The 20177-nt window shown below is 38.6% G+C and overlaps 1 protein-coding gene across 2 annotated transcripts in view; it reads left to right on the forward strand.

Annotated features, from left to right (window-relative positions):
- The window catches only part of VPS41 (VPS41 subunit of HOPS complex), a 110603-nt gene that overhangs the window by 20773 nt on the left and 69653 nt on the right, over nucleotides 1-20177 (forward strand). For both annotated transcript variants that reach the window (XM_002198900.7, XM_072924040.1), the window contains 2 exons: nucleotides 602-709; nucleotides 3749-3826. In XM_002198900.7, coding sequence (XP_002198936.3) covers nucleotides 602-709; nucleotides 3749-3826 — 186 coding nt within the window. The remainder of the gene's footprint in view (nucleotides 1-601; nucleotides 710-3748; nucleotides 3827-20177) is intronic.

Below are 20177 nucleotides of genomic sequence, written 5' to 3' on the forward strand. Positions count from 1 at the left end.
ATTCCTAGTGGATTCTTCTTACTTTTGTTCACAGCATTTTGCCTCTATGCTTCCTACAGAGGTGCAGCATCTTGTAAAGGTCATGAAGTTTCTTGTAATGTGCATGCTTCAGCTTTCAGTTCATTGTGGCTACACTGGCACACTTTATTTTATCATTCATTATATATGATTAATATATGTTATATATATGATTCATTATCATATCCATCCTTTTTGTATTTTACTTTTAAATTGCAAATGACTAACTTTAGGTAACAAAGTACATGTGCACATTTTTTCCTGCTTTTTAGATATCAAGTAAGTGCCTCCTACAGCTAAACTGACATGCTGCTGTACAGACTTTGCACTCAGAATTTTGGAGTAAAAAGAAAAAACAGTAACAGAAAAGCACAGCCCAAACCCCTTCAGATGATTAAATGGTGAAAGTTTGGCTTTTGATTGTAATGGCTGCTGTGAAGAGATCGCAGTGATCCATCTTCGCCTGTTGCTGTGTGATAGTTTTGGGATATCTTTTAATTTGTTTTTATCTAAAATGAACTTCTAAGTATTTTTGTTGTTTTTTCTCTCTTGCTTCCTTTTCCTTACACTCCTAAAAATTTAGGAAGATGAGAGTGAAGAAGAACCTAAGCTCAAGTATGAACGGCTTTCTAATGGAGTGACTGAAATTCTCCAGAAGGATGCAGCCAGCTGCATGACAGTGCATGAAAAGGTATTATATGGCTTTGTGACTGAGATAGCACTTCTTCTCGGTTTTATATATTTATCTGTGCTTATAATACATCAGTATATTTCTGTGTAAAAGTGATACCAAATCTAGAGTTGCACTGCAGGGCAACAAACAGCAATGTAAACAAAATTCACCATTAAACTATATTGAGAAATCCACATTTTCTCAATTATAAAACCAGTAGTTCACATGGTTCAATTAACAGCAGTCTCTCAGAATCAATTTCCTTCTTGTTCGTATCAAGCATTTTTTTCAGTGGGAAACACATTTTCTCAATGAGGAAATGAGGTGAGAATTCAAGATGCAGTGATTTGTTAGATGTTTACATATGCTAATAGAAAAATGTTTACTCAGATTAAATTATCAACAGTATTAAGAACTGCAATTAGAATACAGTCCTAAGTTTTATTTATTCAGAAAGGAAGTTGGTATATACTGTGCTTATTTGTACAACCGTGTCAGTGAAGACCAATTTGATCATGCCAGGAGCTTAGCATTTATTTGGCTGTGGAAGACATGTTAATACAGTATAGAAGAAAGTAATGAATGTATTTTTTGTTTGCTTAGGCTTTACTTTTGGGGGGTGTCATACTAACACTTCCTGTCCCCCTTCCCTTATTCAGCATGTTAAAAACAGAGAGGAACTGCACATGCCAGAGATTTTGATGTACCGGAGGGATGATAAGAATAAAGTAATAGACAATGCAAAGTAAACAAATTTTTAAAATAATTAATATTTTGTTCTTAAAAGGGATAAACTTCATATGCTTCCTTAGTGACTTAAACAATTGCTTTTGTATTTTATGAGTTTTCTGCTCTTTTATACATACTGAAAAACATTTTAGAATATTGAGGCATTCTGAAGTGCATCTAAAAGTGTGAGTTAACAATTTGTCAACTACTAATATGTAAAACACAGTAGCTACTTTCTGAATGTATAATTTTTCATAGCCAGTAATATCTCCTTAACAGTTATTGTTGAGGGATCTATCTTTATTATTTGACTATATTTTTAGATTGACTTGTGCTGTGTTTCTTTTCCTCTGAGGACTGTTGCTATGGCTCAAGAGGCTCTTAAGATGAAGCTTGTATTCTAACTGTGTGAATGAAAACAATAAGTCTTTTTAAAACGTTTTTGACAACATAGAATTACACAGATATTTGGAAAATTGGCAAGCATTTCCTCTTTGTCTGTGGCCTGTTTCTGTTACCTTTTATTCCTGCATCTCAGGTAAATTTTAAAAGCCAAGAGTTTAACAGGATTTTTCTATAAGGATGTGCATAGATACAGCTTTTGCTATAGTGTCACAAAGCATGACAATACAGGAAAACTGTTGAAGTATCCCAGCACTTTCAGTTTTCCAGCAAACTAGATACACTACTTATGAGAAGAATCAATATTGTTAGAAGCCAGGTACTGCAGTCTTTTAGGAATAGGTCTCTTGCAACAGAGAAAGAAGCTGGGTTATAGGTTTTGCAGTGGTATTTCTGTTACATTCTGGTTGGTTTTTTGGGGATTTTTTCCCCCGAACAAACAGGAAAAGCCCTGCTAAATGCTATCATTAGAAAAATTATACAGTAATATGTAAAATACGACTCTGACTAAAGCAGTTTAACTTTGATGGGAATCCTGAGATCTGGCTTCTGCATTCAGAGTAATTTCCCCCCAGATTTTTTTTTTTCCTTTTTGCTGCTAAAGCATCATATTTTCACCAGGCTTGCTGTCTGCACTGGATGACTAATCGTCATGGCACCTGGTGCATTCAAGCAGGCCTGTGCAGTGGAATAGTCATACCTAGTTATGTCTGCACACCTGATGTTTTATTAACCAGTATTGATTTTTTTACCCAGGGGACTTTTTTCTTCCTGAAAAAAGGCAACCTTGCAGGAGTGAAAGGCATTGCAGGGAATGAATTTCTAATGAACCCCTCTTTCCCTTTCTTGCCTCCTTTTAATGTAGCTTCATATTTTAAGTGCCTGAACAGAAATTTCATTTTAAGCAATTCCATTTTGAGAAATCCTTTTAAACCTTGACTTTCTGTAAGGTTATTTTTTAAAGATTGTGCTGCCTGACTGACACGCTTAGCAGTGCCTGTAAATTTGAGCATTTCATTATAGGTTGCAATGAAGCATGCTCACATGCAGTGAAATACAGAGAATTGAGTAGCCTAGACTATTTCAGTAATGCTGAAAGTGGGAGGGTGGGGGAAGGGGCAAATAAAAGAAACCTCTGTCATAAATTAAGTAGTACTGAAATTCTATCTTTTCTGTTAAGGTGCAGTTCATGGGGTTCAATTAACAGCAGATCTCTCAGAATCAATTTCCTTCTTGTTTGTATCAAAATAAGTTTGTGATAGTATGGATTTATGTTGAGATTTCTTCATTTTGCCACTATTTTTTAGAATGAAACTCCTGAGATTTCCAAGGAAATGTATTTGTCTTGGGAGTATTCTGTTTAGGAATGTTACTATGTGAAGGAAAGCAAACCCAGGAGTTATCTGTGTGCTTAAATGCACTATCATAGACTTTCCACAATTCAGCTGTATTTTACCAGTGGCTTACAGTTGGCCTTTTTCTGTGTTTGAACACTTTGTTTTTATTTTAATAATGAAGGAGAATTAAAAATAACATTAGGATTAAAAAAAAAACATTAGGATTGAAACAAAGCCACAGAAAGGATCTAGGAACTACTTCAGATCTCTGTTGCTTCTTGCTCTCACGCTGCATTTTTAATTTGCTGCCACAGTCCATCAGCTGGTGTATACAGACTGCAGACGCGCCATTAGTTGTCAGTGGATGAGGGTCCTTATGACTCATTCTGACAGCTAACTTGCACTAACACAGTAATATGGGCTTAAAGCCCTGTTTTATTCTTTGGGTACAGTTAAAATAACCTTTCTCTATAGAAAGTGGTGGGCTTTTTTTCTTTTCCCCAGTGTTGCTAATCCTGGAGTTCATTTAGCATTGTAGTATTTCTTGTGGTGTGTTTATGTTTATGTAATCAATCTCTTTCTTTCACAGTTTTTGGCACTGGGAACACATTATGGCAAAGTTTATTTACTTGATGTCCAGGGGAACATCACACAGAAGTTTGATGTTGTAAGTATGATATTATTCAGAACCCATTTACAGGGGTATAAACCTGCTGCGATGTACCAGTTAACACTCTTGCTGCGATAAGTCAGTTAACACTCTTGTTACACCTGCAACTACACTAATGCATTCCATAACATAAAAAACAATGTATGGTCCTTGCAAAAAGAAGTTATGCTGGATGGCTTTGTGGTGAGCACATCTCAGATTATATATAGTAAACTTCTTCATGAAGCAGAAGAGGAAATACATATTTATGATTGCAAGTAGCTATTAAAAATGGAACCTGGAAGCTCATTACTTCCATAAGGCATGAACCTGTTCATTAGGTAACTACTGTCAGTTATTAGTTTGTGCACTATCACCCTATCTGCTTGCCACAAGTAGTTGAAAACTGATTACCTTTCTGGCTCAGTTTATCAATTACAAATACATAATGCTAATATTTTATGTAAATGTTTTGAAATTTGAATTATTAAGGGTTGTACTGATTGAAGGAAATGAAGAAGCCTTTTTCCTTACTGTAGTTTGTGGTATCAGAGGAATAAAATGCAAATTTAAAGCTCTGTTCTAGAGTATTAAATGTTCCTTTTTATTGTGGATATTAGTTCATTAGTTTCAAATTCCCTGTCTTTCTTGGGGAGTGAAAGGAAAAGAACTAGAAATTTTTTTTCTCCTCAGGTCATCAAAAATTCTAGTAGCCAAACACTGTTTTTTTCATAGCACTGTAAGCACTAGCCGTAGAAACCATCAGAAGATGTGGACATGTTTGCAAAGAGAATGTATGTTCTAAAGCTGACACAGCTGCATGGAAGGGGTGAAGCGTTTGTTTATATTTTTGAAAAATCTAATTATGAATTGTGCAAGGGACTAGGGCATAAACTTAAGTACAAACTTAAGGCACAGCTCTTGAAGGAATTTTTAGATTTAATTTTAGTCAGATTGACAATGACCTTACTGGGGATTTATTACAGTCAAACTAATTATGTGCTTCTATTTCTTTTAATTTTGTATGATCATCAGCCCTGCAGCTGAGAATGCTGACTGCATTTCAGAAGAGGAAAAGCTTTTGGTGTCTCCCTTGCAGTTCTGATTACTTTACATGCATGCTTCTTGATAGAGTTTCTCTGTGAAGTAGGAGAAATTCTCTATTTGAAGCAGGTCAGATTAAATGTACCTGAATTATTCTCTTCCATTGTTGCAGTGGAAGACTGCCATGGTTTGACACTGGCACAATGCTGGCACCCCCATGAAAATGCAGCCCCGCAAATGATTTGCCGTGAGATATGATCAGGAGCAGAGCAGAGCAGACCCAAGCTTAATAACAAGGGAGAAACTTTATTAAACTACTACTACTATAAAAGGAAAAAGAAAGAAAAAAAAAAAACCACACACACACTAAATCCAAAATGAAAACCTTCCAAAACATTCCTCCTCCCCCCACCAATTCCAACAAACCACAGTGAGACTCAGCTTGGACCCCCAATCAGGTTCCCACCCTTCAGAGGATCAATACTCAGTACATTGAGGGAGAGAGGAGTCCCTCCTGTGCCACAGATCCCCCAAGAATCACAGCTGCCACTTCCTGTGTTTTCATGTCACACATGGCACTGCCCAGAGAAAATCTGCCATGGTGACAACTCTCCTTTCCATGCACAGTACCCTCACTATTGTAGCATTTTTTTTTTCAAGCATGCTTTGCCAAGAGGGGAAAAAAACAACAGTTCGGTTTTCATTTTTGGGACCACAGTCCCCCACCATTTCCCTCTGGGGCCGAGGGTTCAAGAACAGAGATGATCTTCTCTTCTTCTTCTCTGAAGACAGGGGGCATCACCACAACCCTCCTCAACTTTTCTCTGTTCACTCCACTCCTGTCTTTTTCTCAGCTGCTGAAGCAGGTCTCTTGGCTCACTGGCATACTCCTAAAATGCAGTCTCTCTCTCTTGGAGGAGAAATTGGTTCAGTCTATGGCTAACAAGAAAAAGTCCACCCAAAAGCCACTCCATCATCTTCCCCCCAATCTTCTTTTCCTAACATCTCAGGTCCCAGGCTGTCTCTCTTCTCTTTCAAACCGAGGAGAAGTAATATTTTACAAAGCCCTCATTTCCCAAGAAAGTAGGTTAAAAGTCCTGACTCCCTGGATGGCTCTTGGCCCAGGCTCCAGCTTCCACACTGGGCACTTTTTTCCCCTCCTTCCTCCTCTGCTGGAGTACTGCCAGCACCGTCACTGTCTCTTTCTCTCTCAAGAGAGACTCTGGGGGGAAATGCAAACATCCCAGATTTTTCTCCACCCTTCCATCCGCAGGGAGCCAGAGCTGGTTCAGGTCCACCCACCCTTCGGACTACCTCAGCTGCGCCTCCCCCACCCAGCCACGGGCTGGGCAGGGGAGAATCTGCACTCTCTGATGACTGGAACCAAAGAGAGCCAGTTCCCCTGGGACTTCTGCTTTTAACCCCTCTTTGTTCTCAGAGGCGTGTCCAGCCTTCAGTTGGTCAGCCCAAGTGTCAGTGTCTAACCCCAACCACTGATTGGTTTGACCCCCTTCCTTCTGAGAAAATTTTTTCCATGTCAAACCATGACAGAGTCATAGGCTTACTCAAATGAAGTGGAGATTTTGTATTGAGTCTGGCATTAACTGTCCTAAACTGGTATTTGTTCCATTCAGTGTAAGGTGCTTGGAAAATTTTAGTTGTAGAACAATCTTCTTCTGTCCGCCACCAATGCCTTGTTCTCTCACACTGGTTCCAAGAGATTAAATCCTCCTTCTGTAAAGACTTAGGGAACTGCCTAGATGTAGAGAAAGGAGCAAGGGGACCTGTTACCTGCTAAAGTCTATATAGCAAAATCCCTGCATTCTCTTTATACCCACCCTTCCAAATTTGCTGTTATTTTCTTTGTTTTTCTTTACTAAAAAGTCCTACAGTGCCTGCTGGGAGGGTGGTTTCTTATGAAGTTAGTGTTGGACTATAAAGTCATTTTCTGCTCAAAGGTGTTTTCCAAATTTAGCCTGCTTCAGGATGATTTTTATGCTGTGTCTCTTGTAAAGATGGCAGTGATTTCTTTTGAAACTGTTGTTAGAGTACAAACTGCTTTTTGAGCTGGAGAATAGGAAAAATAAATGTTTCTTGGATTCTATTCTTAATGTTTATATCTCTTTTTGTAATGTACATGTCTCCAGTGCAATAGATTATATCATGGATTAGGTGGAAATGGTGCTTCTTTTTTCTTTTTTTTCCCCTCTTTTTTCTAGTTTGAAGAAGAATGATTTTTCCCTAGCACCACTTGTCTTAAAAAGAAAAGTTTTTCAAGGAACTACTGTTGTAGAACAGAGCAGGCTGCATATGTGAGAAGAAAGTAGCTGTATGATGTACATGGCTGCTTAAGCTGAGAAGACCCTTTAGACAGTTTATTCTGAACTGGCAGCTGTACACCAAAATATTTTCCTTCCAAACTGAACTTCTCAAGATGTTGGATTTCAGACTAGAGGCATCACTATCAAAACATTCAGTGGTGATCTTCCTTCAGTTCTCTCCTACTAATGCCTCTTTATTGTCTCTGCTGGGAAATTTGGATTAAAGTATTGACATGTTAGAAAAATCCCAAATAAAACCTAATCCTTTCTTGAAAAGAAAGGGAATTACTTCCTGTAGTCACATAGGGACAAAGCATTTCTTGTAAATGTGCTGGTGAAGACTGTTATCACTGGTGGTGTTTTTTCTTGTTCTTTTTCTCTGATCCAAAAAGAACAAATTCCTTCTCAGAACCTTTTTCATTGGTCAAATGGCATATACAGCTCTATCTTGAAGTTGTTAATAGGGGAAGTACCTGTTGTTAGTGATTATTGGAAATTAATATTGTATAGATTTTTTTCTGATTAAAATAGCAGTATTACCACTGAAATGTTTTAATTATTTGCAGTAAACAGTGTACCTGGGGAGAGTCTTTAATGTATTTTTTTCTTTTTGAAAGGATCTTTTCAGCAGATGTTTTCTGTCTTGTGACATTGCAGAAATTGGTAGTAAGGATAGCAATATGATGCCCTTTGTGCGAAAGAAAACAGTTACATAATTCAAGGAATTGTACTTCATTTGAGTCTTTATCTCTGTTTTTCAGGGGGTTGTTTTAGTTTCTGTTTTTTTTTTTTTAAAGCTGGGACATGAAAAAATTAATTATTTTTCTATACATCTGTTAAGATGTGTAATTAGCAAAAACAAACCATACACGGAAAACTTTAAAAGCTACTAGATTCAAATAGTGTGTAAAATAAACCAGAATTATGGAAGAGGTTTTTTTTTAACCATTTTTCAAAAATTCATTTTAATGACAAGTTCATATTAAATATACTTAGAAAATACCATTACTGTTCTCATAGTCCTCTTGATTTCTGTTTTTCTTTCCTAATTTCAGGAAGCCATGTTAAAAAATTACAAGTGGGCTTGGGAATTGAAGAAATAAGAATTTTGCTTTTGTAATAAATCCTTTATTTTCCGTAATGACTTGCATCTGCATTTGAGCCAAATTGTAAAAAAAAATGAAAAGGTACAGATATCAGAGGACTTGCAGCAAAATGAGGGAGAAAATTCACCAGTGTGTTGCATTATCTCCAAAATGGCCAAGTTTTGAATGGCAGCACTCCTTTTGAAGGCTGAATGCATTTATCATTTTAATTTGAGCTAAAAACAGCTGTAAGAAACACTAAAATATAAAGCTTGGCATCCCTAGAAGTTCTGTTATTGTAACACACTTTTTTGTTTATTGTTTAAAAAACCTTTTCGGACTGCACTTCTTGATATCCATAGCAGCAAATCAGTGTGGTTTTCCTGAATTACAAATACTGTAGTGTCTACTCCACTTTGAGCCATAAATATTCAGAGCGGCTTCTATGAAACTCATGTAAAAAACGAAAAATTATTTTCAGAATAGTCTTTCTCTTCATGTATCCAGCTCTTCATGTATCTAATGCTGAATCCTATGCCAAGTGGACAACTAGTCTTTTCAGACTTGCAACTCCTCTTGTCAACAGCAGTGGAAATGTGTACTTTAAAACTGTTGGAAGATATTTGTGGTTTGGGGGGAATTGAGACAAGAATTGGGAGGCTTTGGCCTTTTGTGTTGCTTGGTATCTCAGCAGTTGGACTTGTGCACTTGTTACCCCTCTCTCCTCTTTGCCTAGCGTTACTGTAGCCAGGGTGGTTTGTCTTTGACAATGTCAGCTGCCTAAGATTAACTGGTATGCATCCTCAATAATGTATGTTTGACAAACTGGTATTCTCTTGTATTAGGGTTCAGTGCATTGAGTGAGATGAAATGTGTCAAATACACTGAAAATTATTACTAAAAGGCAACAAGAAGAGGGGAGAAAAGCCTGCTAATTCCGCTGACAAAGGAGGATGCAGGACTGATTCACAGCATGTTAATTCCAAATGTCTCTCCATCTTTCTTTCCTTCTTAGACTGTCTACAATTTATTCATATAATTATTGCCTGAACTGACATCCTGTGGATTAAGGATTTGTAGATATGAAGAAAGCTGTACAAACATGTTTAGTTATGTAACAAATAAAAAGCTTTCAAAGGGCAAGAAAACCTGTCCCCATTTTGGTCTTCTCATAAACATCAAGCTTAAAGCAAATGTAGTAAGAAGTCTTGGATGGTGCCAGTGATAGTTTGTTAGAAGGGAAAAGATGAAGTATTTTATAAGTAACGAAGATTTAAATTTTTAATGCATTGAAGGTGTTTCAGTAGTGATGCATGAGTCAAGAAATTGAAGTCCTTTTAGCATGCAACCAGTTGTTATGAGCTATTGAAGACTGCTAGTGTTTCAGAAAGAAACTTCCTCACAGCGTATAATTTTACAATGTATTTCTTTCCTTACCTTGTGGGGTTTTTATGTGATTGTCTCACATTGTGTAGCACTAACTATTTAATTATTGTTTTTTTATTGGAGTGATAGTAATCCAAAACCACTACATCATCATCTCTGCTACCTTGAAGGCTTGAAAGGGAGTTCCTTCAGCGGTGGTATTATTGCCCTTGGGTGTATTGAAGTTACAACACTCACCAATCTCTGGAGCAAGACCTTGCTTGAAGGTCAGTCTGTGGCCTATTGGTTTTGCTGATAACTCAGCAGGTTGCAAAGAAAACATCAGAAATTTCAGTTGACTTGTTACCTCCTGGCAGAAGTTTAATTGTTAACAAGAAAAAAATATTTCTAACAAAGAAACAGCTGTTATTAAGCACTAAGTGCTGCTGCTAGTAATGATACAAAACCTACTAACTGCTGTAGGAGGTTAAGCAACATCTTTCAATGGTGAAGGTATCTTACCTTTTCATTGTATAATGAAGTTGCTTTGTATGGAACTTTTCATGAGAGTTTGAGACTAGATGATATAAATATCACTTACTTTGACAAGCTGCTTAAAATTCCGTTTATTACCTTTAACTACATCATTTTAGTTGTTAGTGTCAGACTATGTAGGAAAACTTAGGAAGTGAAACAACAGACGTTAAAGATCTGGGTTGCTCTGTGTTAGGATTTGAATGGTGTTACTGTGCCTGTTAAATTTGAAGCTGAAATCCTGTTTTGTTTACAAAGCCAAGTGGGCTATTTTAAGTGATAGTTCCTGAAACCAAAATAAAAATTATGGTTTTGATAGAAGGAAGTGTCTATGCAAGGGACAGGTTTACTTCTCAACCCTGGGACCTCCCACCCAAATAGGTGCTACATTTTTATGTCTTAAATGCTTTATGCCAACTACTAGCTCTTTCAAATGGAAAAAATTTGTACAAGTGTCATCTTTTGATACTTTTGTCTTAAGTATTGAGTGTCTACATCCAATTTATATCACTTCTGCTTCTGTCTATCTGTCTTTTAATTTTAACTGCAAAGGATTTGGAAATTCAGAGGTTTTTACAGTAGTTCTGGGAATAATTCAGATGGCTTTTGAGTCTGGCTTTGTGGTATAAAGGCTTGGAAAGTATGTTTCATATGTTTATTCTGGTACTGTGCTTATTAGGTTGCTTGTGATATGAACTGTTTCCAGTGGGAACTGTGGAGCTATTGAAGATTCAGAACCATCTTTGGCAGGAGTCATGGTGTACCTGTGGTATCTTGCCTAGACTGTCAGAAATTGTGGTGTCATGACCATTATTCCATAGATCTAGAAAATCTTCTTGTCTGACAAAACTGAAATAAGAAAAAAACAACCTCTTATACATGTTTTGCTCATCATCTTTGTACCATTGTATCTGACTTTCCTTTGAAAGGAGTATTGCCTAAATTTTTAGTAAATCAAAAAGATCAAAGGGATATGGAATGTAGAAGAACTGTGGGAGTTCTAAACAATTTTAGAATCACTTATGATTAATTTTTATAGCTCAAAACTGAGGCAAGTGTCACCGTTTCATTCAATTATTCTTTCAAGCTCGTAGTTTCAATAACTGTAGCTTAGTGCAGAAAAATGTAAAAAGTTTAGCTGGAGGTATGAGTTCAGCTACAGAAAGTCTTGTATGGTGCAGTCATTTATTTCTTGAATGTTGCTAGCTCATACATGTCAGATGTGTGTTTGTACTGCAGCAGACAGTAACATGTATGCTGTCGACATAATTAATTTCTGTTGAAGTATAAAGCCCATGTACTTTATCAGCTGATTCTGGAATAGCAATTGTTTCTGCCTTCTCTTTGAACTGTTGACTAGCAACTATGTTGCCCATGTACTTTTTTTAAGAAGGATTATAGCCCCATCTTTAGATCAAATGGTCCTTCTACAACTTCATTACCCTTCAAGTGCATATTATTTTCCTCTCTTTTTTTAACATAGAAGCATTGGAAGAAGTCTCCTTTTTTGTTCTCCGGTATCAATCACTTTACCTCAGACTGGGTATCCTGTTTGTCAGCTGCATTTCATGACCAGATCTAAATGTATTACATTTAAGTACCTTAATAGCCCTCTTTAATGTCACTGATTTCAGTAGAAATCTGTTATGTCAATTTTTAATGCGGTAAAGGACTGTGATTGCATACTGTTCTGTCACAAGCATCTAGACATAGAAAATAGTTCACTTCCTCTTCCCTTGGTAGGGTACTATCATATTTTGCATGTTAAAAAAAAAAACAACCTGAAGCATTGAATAATCTAGGGTGAAGATATTTTAAAAATGGAGAATGCTACACATGAAGGACATTAAGGACATTGCAACTGTAGTATTTCTTACAGCATTGGAAAGGACAAAGTTTCCAATTTGTTTTCTTTTTTTCACCAGACCTTGTTGCCTCTTATTTCTATGGAGGATCAAACAGAGGACCTTACTGTAATTCTGCCGAGTGAATTTACATGTGTCACTTTCAAACAGTTTTGAAGGAAATTATTTGTTATATTTTTAAGATACATCAAAATCATCAAAACATTTTGTTGTTGGTTTTTTTTTTTCTTTAACTCTTTCACCATCCAGGTGTAGTAATATTTGCTGTTTGAATGTGTATCACATCTCAGGACTATTTAGAAAGTGGACCACTGTGCCAAATTGCTCTAGAGTTTTATTGGCGCTAATGAAACAGCTAGTTTCAGGTAGCACTAATTAAGTGTTTTCATAAAAGACTGGTAACTCAGATATGCATTTTCTAAAACTTAATAACACTTAAAAGCATATGGAGGATTTGGAGAGGTTTGATTGTAAGCTAGCGTATTGCTGATTCCTAGGGCTGTTTTCCTTTCAAATGGGGTATTATACCTGGATGGCATTTTTGTCCATAGGGAATGCAGGCACTTATGTGCATATATAGAATGATAGTAGTTTGCCTGTCAGAATTATTAAGAGTTCAGGCATTAATAAAATATTATTTACATTAGAAAATGTTTTCCTGGTTAGAAAGACTGAATTCTGGAGGACAATGTTTTTTATACAAGTTGACATTAATGATAGAGCTACAGCCCTTTGTTTCCATTAACAATAAAAAATACAGCACTGTTAAAAATAGATAATGACATAACAGGGGCATAATATGATGAGCAAAACATGAAGGGAAAGCCAAATAGTTTTTTCTATGGGGAAGATATGATTGATAATGAATTTAAAAATTCTAATAAAGATTCCTTTATGAAGGATGAGACTTACTTGCTTTAAAAGACATGCCAGTGTGTATAGTACTTTATTGCACTTGTGGTGGAATATTAAACATGTACAGTCCAGATTTGACCAGTGTCTGGTGTTGATACCCTCAGAAAGGCTACTGATAAAAGTATCTACTGTCAAGTGGACATCTCCACTGTGTTGCTGTTGAAGAAGTTAGTTTCACTCAGTGTCCTCTGACACAGAAGTAAAGGTATAAGAAATGTCAGAAATTGGTATCTTGGTGTTGGAAGATTCACCACTGTAATCCTAAACTGGGTGTTAATTGAAGTCTAGTTGTTGAAGGTCTTGGCAGTTTTATGGATAGGAGCTTTGAAATGTGAGCAGTGTAAAGATGGAGTGAATGAATCTGTTTGCTTTTTTGATCTACTTTAAATAAAGTTTATGATATGCAATCAAATGTACACTTCACTGGTATTGAAATAGGGCCTCTTTGTATGTAAATGCATTGAGGAACTTGCATAGGATCAATTAATCTTCATATTTAGCCTTCCCTATCATACTGTCACAATAAGGATATGGCATACAATGTACTGCTTACAGTAAATTACAGTGCACTTCATAATACACAGTTTATACTTGTGTGAGTACTCTCTATCTCCCTCTATCTTTCTGGTTTGCATATGTGTCATGGTTTGACGCTGGCACAATGCCAGCGTCCCATGAAAATGCAACTTACCAATCAAATGCTGTGAAATGCGATCGAGAACAGAGCAAAGCAGGCCAAACTTAATAACAAAGGAAAGACTTTATTACACTACTAATAATAATATAAAGGGGAAGAAAAAGAAAAAAACACACAAACTTCAAAATGAAAACCTTCCAAAACATTCCTCCTCCCACCACCCAACTCCAACAAACCACAGCGAGACCCATTTAGATCCTTAATCCGGTTTTCACCCTTCAATATAATCATTACTGAATCCATCGGGGAAGAGAGGAGTCCCCCTTGCACCACAGACCCCCAGGAAACGCAGCTACCACCTCTTGTGTTTCCATGTCACACGTGGCACTGCCCAGACACACCGGCCAGTGTAACACTCTCCTCTCCATGTCACAGTGCTCTCACCACCGTGCAGGGACAGAGACTGCTTATAGGGCCCCTTTAAGGATGCTTTGCCAAGGACCACCAGGAACAACAGTCCAGTGTTGCATTTCGGGACTAGAGTCCCCCCCATTTTCCCCTGGGGCCGAGGGTCCAAGGACAGAGATCGCCTTCTCTTCTTCTCTGAAGATGGAGGGCATCCTCACACCCTCCTCAGCTCTCTCTGTCCATTCCAAAACTGGTAGTTGCTGAAGAAGGTCTCTTGGCTCACCAGTGCATCCCCTAAAATGCAGTCCCTCTTGAAAGAAGGAGTGGTTCAGTCTATGGTATACAAGCAGAGTCCAGCCAAAAGCCACTCCATCATCTCCCCCCAACCTTCTTCTCTGAACATCTGAGGTCCCAGGCTGTCTCTCTTTCCTTCAAAGTGAGGAGGAATAATATTTCATAAAGCCTTCATTTCACAGGAAAGGGTTAAAATTCCTGGACTCCCCGGACGGCTGCAATCTCAGCCCAGGACTCTTTCTCTAGTCTCCCACGCTGGGCATCTTCGCCCCCCGCCCCTTCTCCTTCTCCTCCGCCGGCAAACTCCCAGGTGCCTGCTGGCTCTCTATCTCTTTTCCCTCTAGCTTAGGGGAGGGGGAACAAAGACATCTCAGATGTTCTCCACCCTTCCATCCGCAGGAGCTGGCCCAGCTCGGTTCTGATCCTTCACCCCCTGGCCTACCTCTGCAGGCCGCATGGCACCCTCCCCCACCCAGCCTGGGCTGGGGGGGAGGTCCGTACCTTGCGATGACCGGAACCAAAGAAGAACGAGTTCTCCTGGGAATTCCGCTTTTAACCCCTCTGTGTTCTCAGAGGCGTGTCCACCTTCAATTGGTCACCCCAAGTGTCAATATCCAAACCTGACCCCTGACTGTGACCTTTTCCTTCAAAAAAAAAAAAATTCTCTTCCCATGTCAAACCATGACAATATGTTTTTAGGATCCTGACAAGAATCAGATACCCAACATTGACTGAGTATCTCTGGTGGACTTGTGAGACTTTGCCAGATGTTTATAATTGCAAATAAAGAAAGTTCCAGAGTTGGTGTCCAAAGAGAATACTATGCTTTCAGTAATCATAAAATGTGTTTATTATTTCATGTAGCTCTGACTTAGGCCAATCTGTATCAGTATTGATAACTGAAAGTTTACATGGAAAATGACACTGTAGGTGTAGGTGTTGGCTGAGCTTGAGCATTGATAACCCAGTGTAATATTTAACTATGCCAGGAATATGTCTACTTATGTTGTTTTCAGCCAGGAAAGGGAATTCATTTCCTTCTAATATTTCTGCATCTGTCTGATTCCAGCAGTGGAGATCTTCTCACTGTGTTCAGTTGCCATTGGGTTTGGATCATTGTCTGTAGCGGAGTGGTTGACAAGCTAAAATAATTGGAAAAAGTACTTACTGAAGTTTTCCATTGCAGGAGCTTACAGGGGAAAAAAAAAAAAAAAAAAAAAAAGAGAACTGTGAAGGAAATAATAGCCTTGTGTGGAAAACAGGGTTTCCAGGCTCCACTGGGTGATGTCCTCTATCTTGTTAGGTCAGAGAGTGGGATGAGCATCATGGCACTTCAGAAAACCATCCTGGAAATTATGTTGGTGCAACAGTGCATGAGCTCTGAGCAGAATTGTCAACAGCCCTTTGCATCTTCAAAAGTCGTTTGGTGGAAGCACCACTAAAATAATCTCTAAAAAGAAAACCTCTCCTGACAAGAGCTTTCACTGTATGACCTGCTTGGCTTTTTCATTAATCTAGTTTCTGAAATGTGGTTTATCAAGAAATGAAGTCAAATCTCATACTTTCCACTTCAAGGATGGAATTTTACAAAGATTCTGTTAAATGTATTAATGACATGGTGATGGTATTCTGTTAGAAACAAGCAGTGAAAGTGCCCCTTAAGCTACATCCTCAGAGTTTTAGATATGTTTTGGGGACCGTTCTTCAAAGCCCATTTTTATAATTCAGTAGCCTCTCTTGATAGTTTATATTTAAAGATTAATTATTACAAGTTCATTGTGTTTGGCAAACTATTCTGAAAAGAAAGCAGTTACATAAATTGGTGAGGTGAATGTCCACATTGCCTGGAATAGTCTTTCTCTCCAGGGGGTGTTGGTTTTTCCAACGGAAGGTATACCTATCACCAGGAGACTTTCCTCAGGCCTCCCCATGTACTTCAGTCTTTTCCATGGCTGTGTGATTGGAAATATTGCTTCATATTCTCAGCTGGCTTTAATACACAGATAGCAACAAAGAAGTAGGGGAAGGTTTAGGACGTAACATTGTTGAAGAGCCCTACAGTTATACAGAGAATGGCAAAGGGGACCTGGGGGAGAAGGTAATGGGAGTTTACTTACTTTAGCACAGAGTTCCCAGGAGGATATCTCTTTACACAGCAGTGTTTTAATAGAAAAGAGATTTTCCTTTGGATCCATCAGGAATTAGATAACAGTTCAATTCTGCTAGGAAGTAGTCTAGGCTTTCAGTATAGATTTGGTTTTGGTAATAGTTCCATTGATTCTAAGCAAGTATTCGGATTATCTAGTAACTACTAGAGACTTAGGGAGATCCTTTGTTAATATTTTTTTCCCCTTTGGATGTTTATTTTTTTTTTCTTAGTCCCTGCAGAGTTGACAAACAAGGTTAAGGGATTCACTGATGTGAAAAATATTGAAATCACTATAGGCTTTTTGTTCTTTCTCACTGTCTTAGACTATGTATGACTTCTTGTCCTCATATTCCCTTAGTTTTAGACAAGCTTTTGAGATCTTTCTTTTTTGTAGCTAAGGTCTGCCTTCCTGCGGACAAGGTAAAAGTTAATGTTGTTATTGTTCTGTGTCCCAGATCTTGTCACTCTCCTGAGCCTTCCCCCCTCCCTTTTCTTCTAACCAACATAATCTCCCATTTTTCATTTGGAGAATGACAGATTCAAGAGTGTTACAGGAAATGCAACGGAGCAAGAGTTCTCACTTACCAGAATTTCGCTGCTAATATTGTTGAACTAAACATCTTTGGTGCTTATTAGTAAATTTTCAGCAAATGAAACTTTGGGTGTTGTGAATATAGAGTATGCTACTTTGTTGCAGGCAGTGGTGAACATCTCTAACTCCTGCAGCTGCATTTTCAATTTAGACCTTTGTGCTATTGTGCTTACATGTGCTTACACATACACATGTGTATTTGTTTCTCAGGTATGTGTGTACTTCTTTCTTTGTATTGGTAAATCGTGGTACAGCATCAGAATTTGGGTTTTGAGTTGCTTTTGCCTGTTCTATATGAATGAATACATGTGAGTCAGTGTGACACTGCAGCATTCGGGGCAAGAAAAGTGCATGGGTTCAGTTTCTTTTTAAAGACAGTTCCTCAGTACAAGAGATCTCTGGGTATGAGTGTTTTGAAGTCAAAAGAGATGAGACACACAACAACAACATATAATACAGTTGTGCATAGCTGTTGCTGAGGGTTTGGGGTGCTTTTCAAAGCAAGTTTGTCATCCTACATAGAGAAAGGTTTGTATTTTGTCAGGATCTTAGCTTAGTTATGACAATAACTGAGGTGGTTTCTGTTTGCAAATCAGTATTTTACATTTGAATACCTCCACCATGGTGGAAATAATACAAATATAATAATGGTAATCCATATTCCGGTAGGCTAACGTATAAAACCATGGCTTGATTGATCATATTGCTGTACATTGGAGCTTTACATGCTTATTTATGTGAATGGCATGCAGATGAAACATGAATAAATGAAAAGTAGGCACATTAAGGAGGCAGGTTTTTTATTACAATGCAACTGTGTACATACAATTTGCCTCAGTATAGAGAACAGCTACATAATAATTATGCAGATCCAGACTGATACTCCTGTAGCAGAAAAGACCCTTAGGTGTTTTTCTTCTTTCAGTATATATGTGTATGTGTATGCACAGTGTCGCGTCCCCCTGAGGGAAGCTGCAAGGAATTCTTTTAGAAATGGGTGGTCAGGAACTAAAGTAAGCCAAACAAGGCAAATGTTGTATCTGAGAACTGTTTATTGGTAATGAAAAAAAAAAAATAAGAAGGAGTTGCACAAACTAAAGAGGGGCTGGAAAAGACAGAAAAGAAGTAGGAAAATGGAAAAAGAGGTGGGGAAGAGGGGAGGGAGAGAGAGGGAGAGGAGACAGAGAGGAAGAGAGGTCGTTGCCGCCTGCAAGTCGGGGGAAGTGCCGCCGGTGTCCAGGTGACAGGCGGTGTGTGCGCTGCCTGCCCATGGACGGGCTGGCTTTTCACGAGCCCACGCGAGTCTCCCGAGCAGCGGCGCCAGGCATGCGGAGTAGGCGCTCCGACCAGAGGGTCAGGACCCTGACAGGGCCGGGGCGAGCAGCGCAGTGAGGGGCTCGATGGAAGCAGCTGGGTTGAACCCAAGTGGCTCAGGCAAGGGTGTGCGGGCGAAGCGGCAGGGCAATGGTCAGGGACGCAGGGAAGCAGGACAGGCGCCAGGGCGAGCTGGGGGCCAGGCCAGGGAGCGAGCAAGCCAGCAAGGTCACAGCAGCGAGCAGCAGCGAGCCCCTCAGCAGGCTGAAGCTGGAGGTAAAAAGCAAGTCTTAAAAGCCCCTGGCCGAAAGACAAGTTCCTAAAAAGACACAAAAAGCAAAACCCCAAAAAGCCTCCAAAAGCAAAAAGCAGTCTTCAAGGCCCCCCACAGCTTGTGGTGCAGTTAATTTTTATGCTCTCTGGCTCTTCCCAAAGTCTGCCTGCTGGCAGGAGACCATTGGCCAGTCCAACCTTCCATGGCAGGCCTTTGGTGGAGACCTTTCATTGTCTGATTGGAGAAGCCTCTCTGGGTAGTTCAGTGTCTTCTACTGACTGTCCCATGGGAGGAGGTGAAGTCCCATGTTGCCAGGTGAAGTCCTCCCAGAGAAAAGGCTTCTTCAAGTTGCCTCCTGCATGTGTCAAATGGGCAACCCCTCTCCCATGTGCCTCTGACAATCAGTATTGAAATAAATCAAAGTTAAATTGGTTCCTCACACACAGGTAAATAATTATGTTTAAATTAATTTAGGAAAAATTTATGAAAATTCTCAAAAAGAGTGGATGAAAGCACTGATTAAGGGGATTGTAGAAGTGATGGGAGCCTCTTGAAGTAAAATGAGTTTTGCTGTAAGTATGATGGAACACTGCTTTGCTTTTCACACTCCTAATGTGCATGTGGTTTGCCTGCAAACCATGGCTAAAAGGCATGAAGTCACAGACAACTATTAAAATGTTTAGATTTTTAGCTTGTAAATATTGCATTTCTCACAGAATTGGAGTGAAATCCAGTCTTATGTTTCATGTTCATCCACTTCAAATCCATTGGGATGCAGCATTTGTGAAAGAATCAATTATCCATTTGTTAGTCGGGGGAGCTTTACAAATTATACATTAGCAGATTGATTTCTCAGGTTCACCATTGGGGGACTGATTGTATAAGTTGGGTTGATGATGAGTGTCAGGGGAGAAGGAGTTGCCACAAAGAACACAATTAAAAGAAGCTTTCTGAGTGGCCATGAATTTACTCCTAATTGAAGAGCTGACTTAATCCATAGTAAGAGCATTTATTTCAAGCATTTTACATTAGGTAATTGATTATCACATGAGGTACATTTGCTGCTAGAGATTTGATTTTCCTTTCCTTTAAATTTAGGATTTTTCAAAAGTCTGCATTTAGATCTTTATGTGCAAGGTGTCTGCTAGCTTTCTCTCCTGCTACTTAAACTTCTCTTTCGTCCATTAAGGTAACAGGGTTTTTTGTTCTATAGTGTCATCTTGACATTATTGATTTTGAGCAGTCAAACTTACTTATGTTGTCCAGAATTCCAAACATGTCTCCATCAGAAGGAAAACAGCAGCTAATGGAAATTCAACTGAAGGTATTTCTTCCTTCTTTGCTGGTACTTCAACAGTGTATGAAATTCTGAAGCTGTTCTCAGGTAAATCATTTAACTGCATTTCCATTCCTAACTAACACAATCCACCTTATTGCCAAATTTGAATTATGTCGCTTGAGAAATTTAGTGTGTATTCTAATCACTTGTACAGTACTGGAAGTATCATTCTGATCACAAAGTAGTTTTGTATTTTTACTTGATTGGCCTAATGCTAGGGATCCTGATTAGGT

Source organism: Taeniopygia guttata, chromosome 2 (genome assembly GCF_048771995.1).
Source record: "Taeniopygia guttata chromosome 2, bTaeGut7.mat, whole genome shotgun sequence".
Classification (NCBI taxonomy): domain Eukaryota; kingdom Metazoa; phylum Chordata; class Aves; order Passeriformes; family Estrildidae; genus Taeniopygia; species Taeniopygia guttata.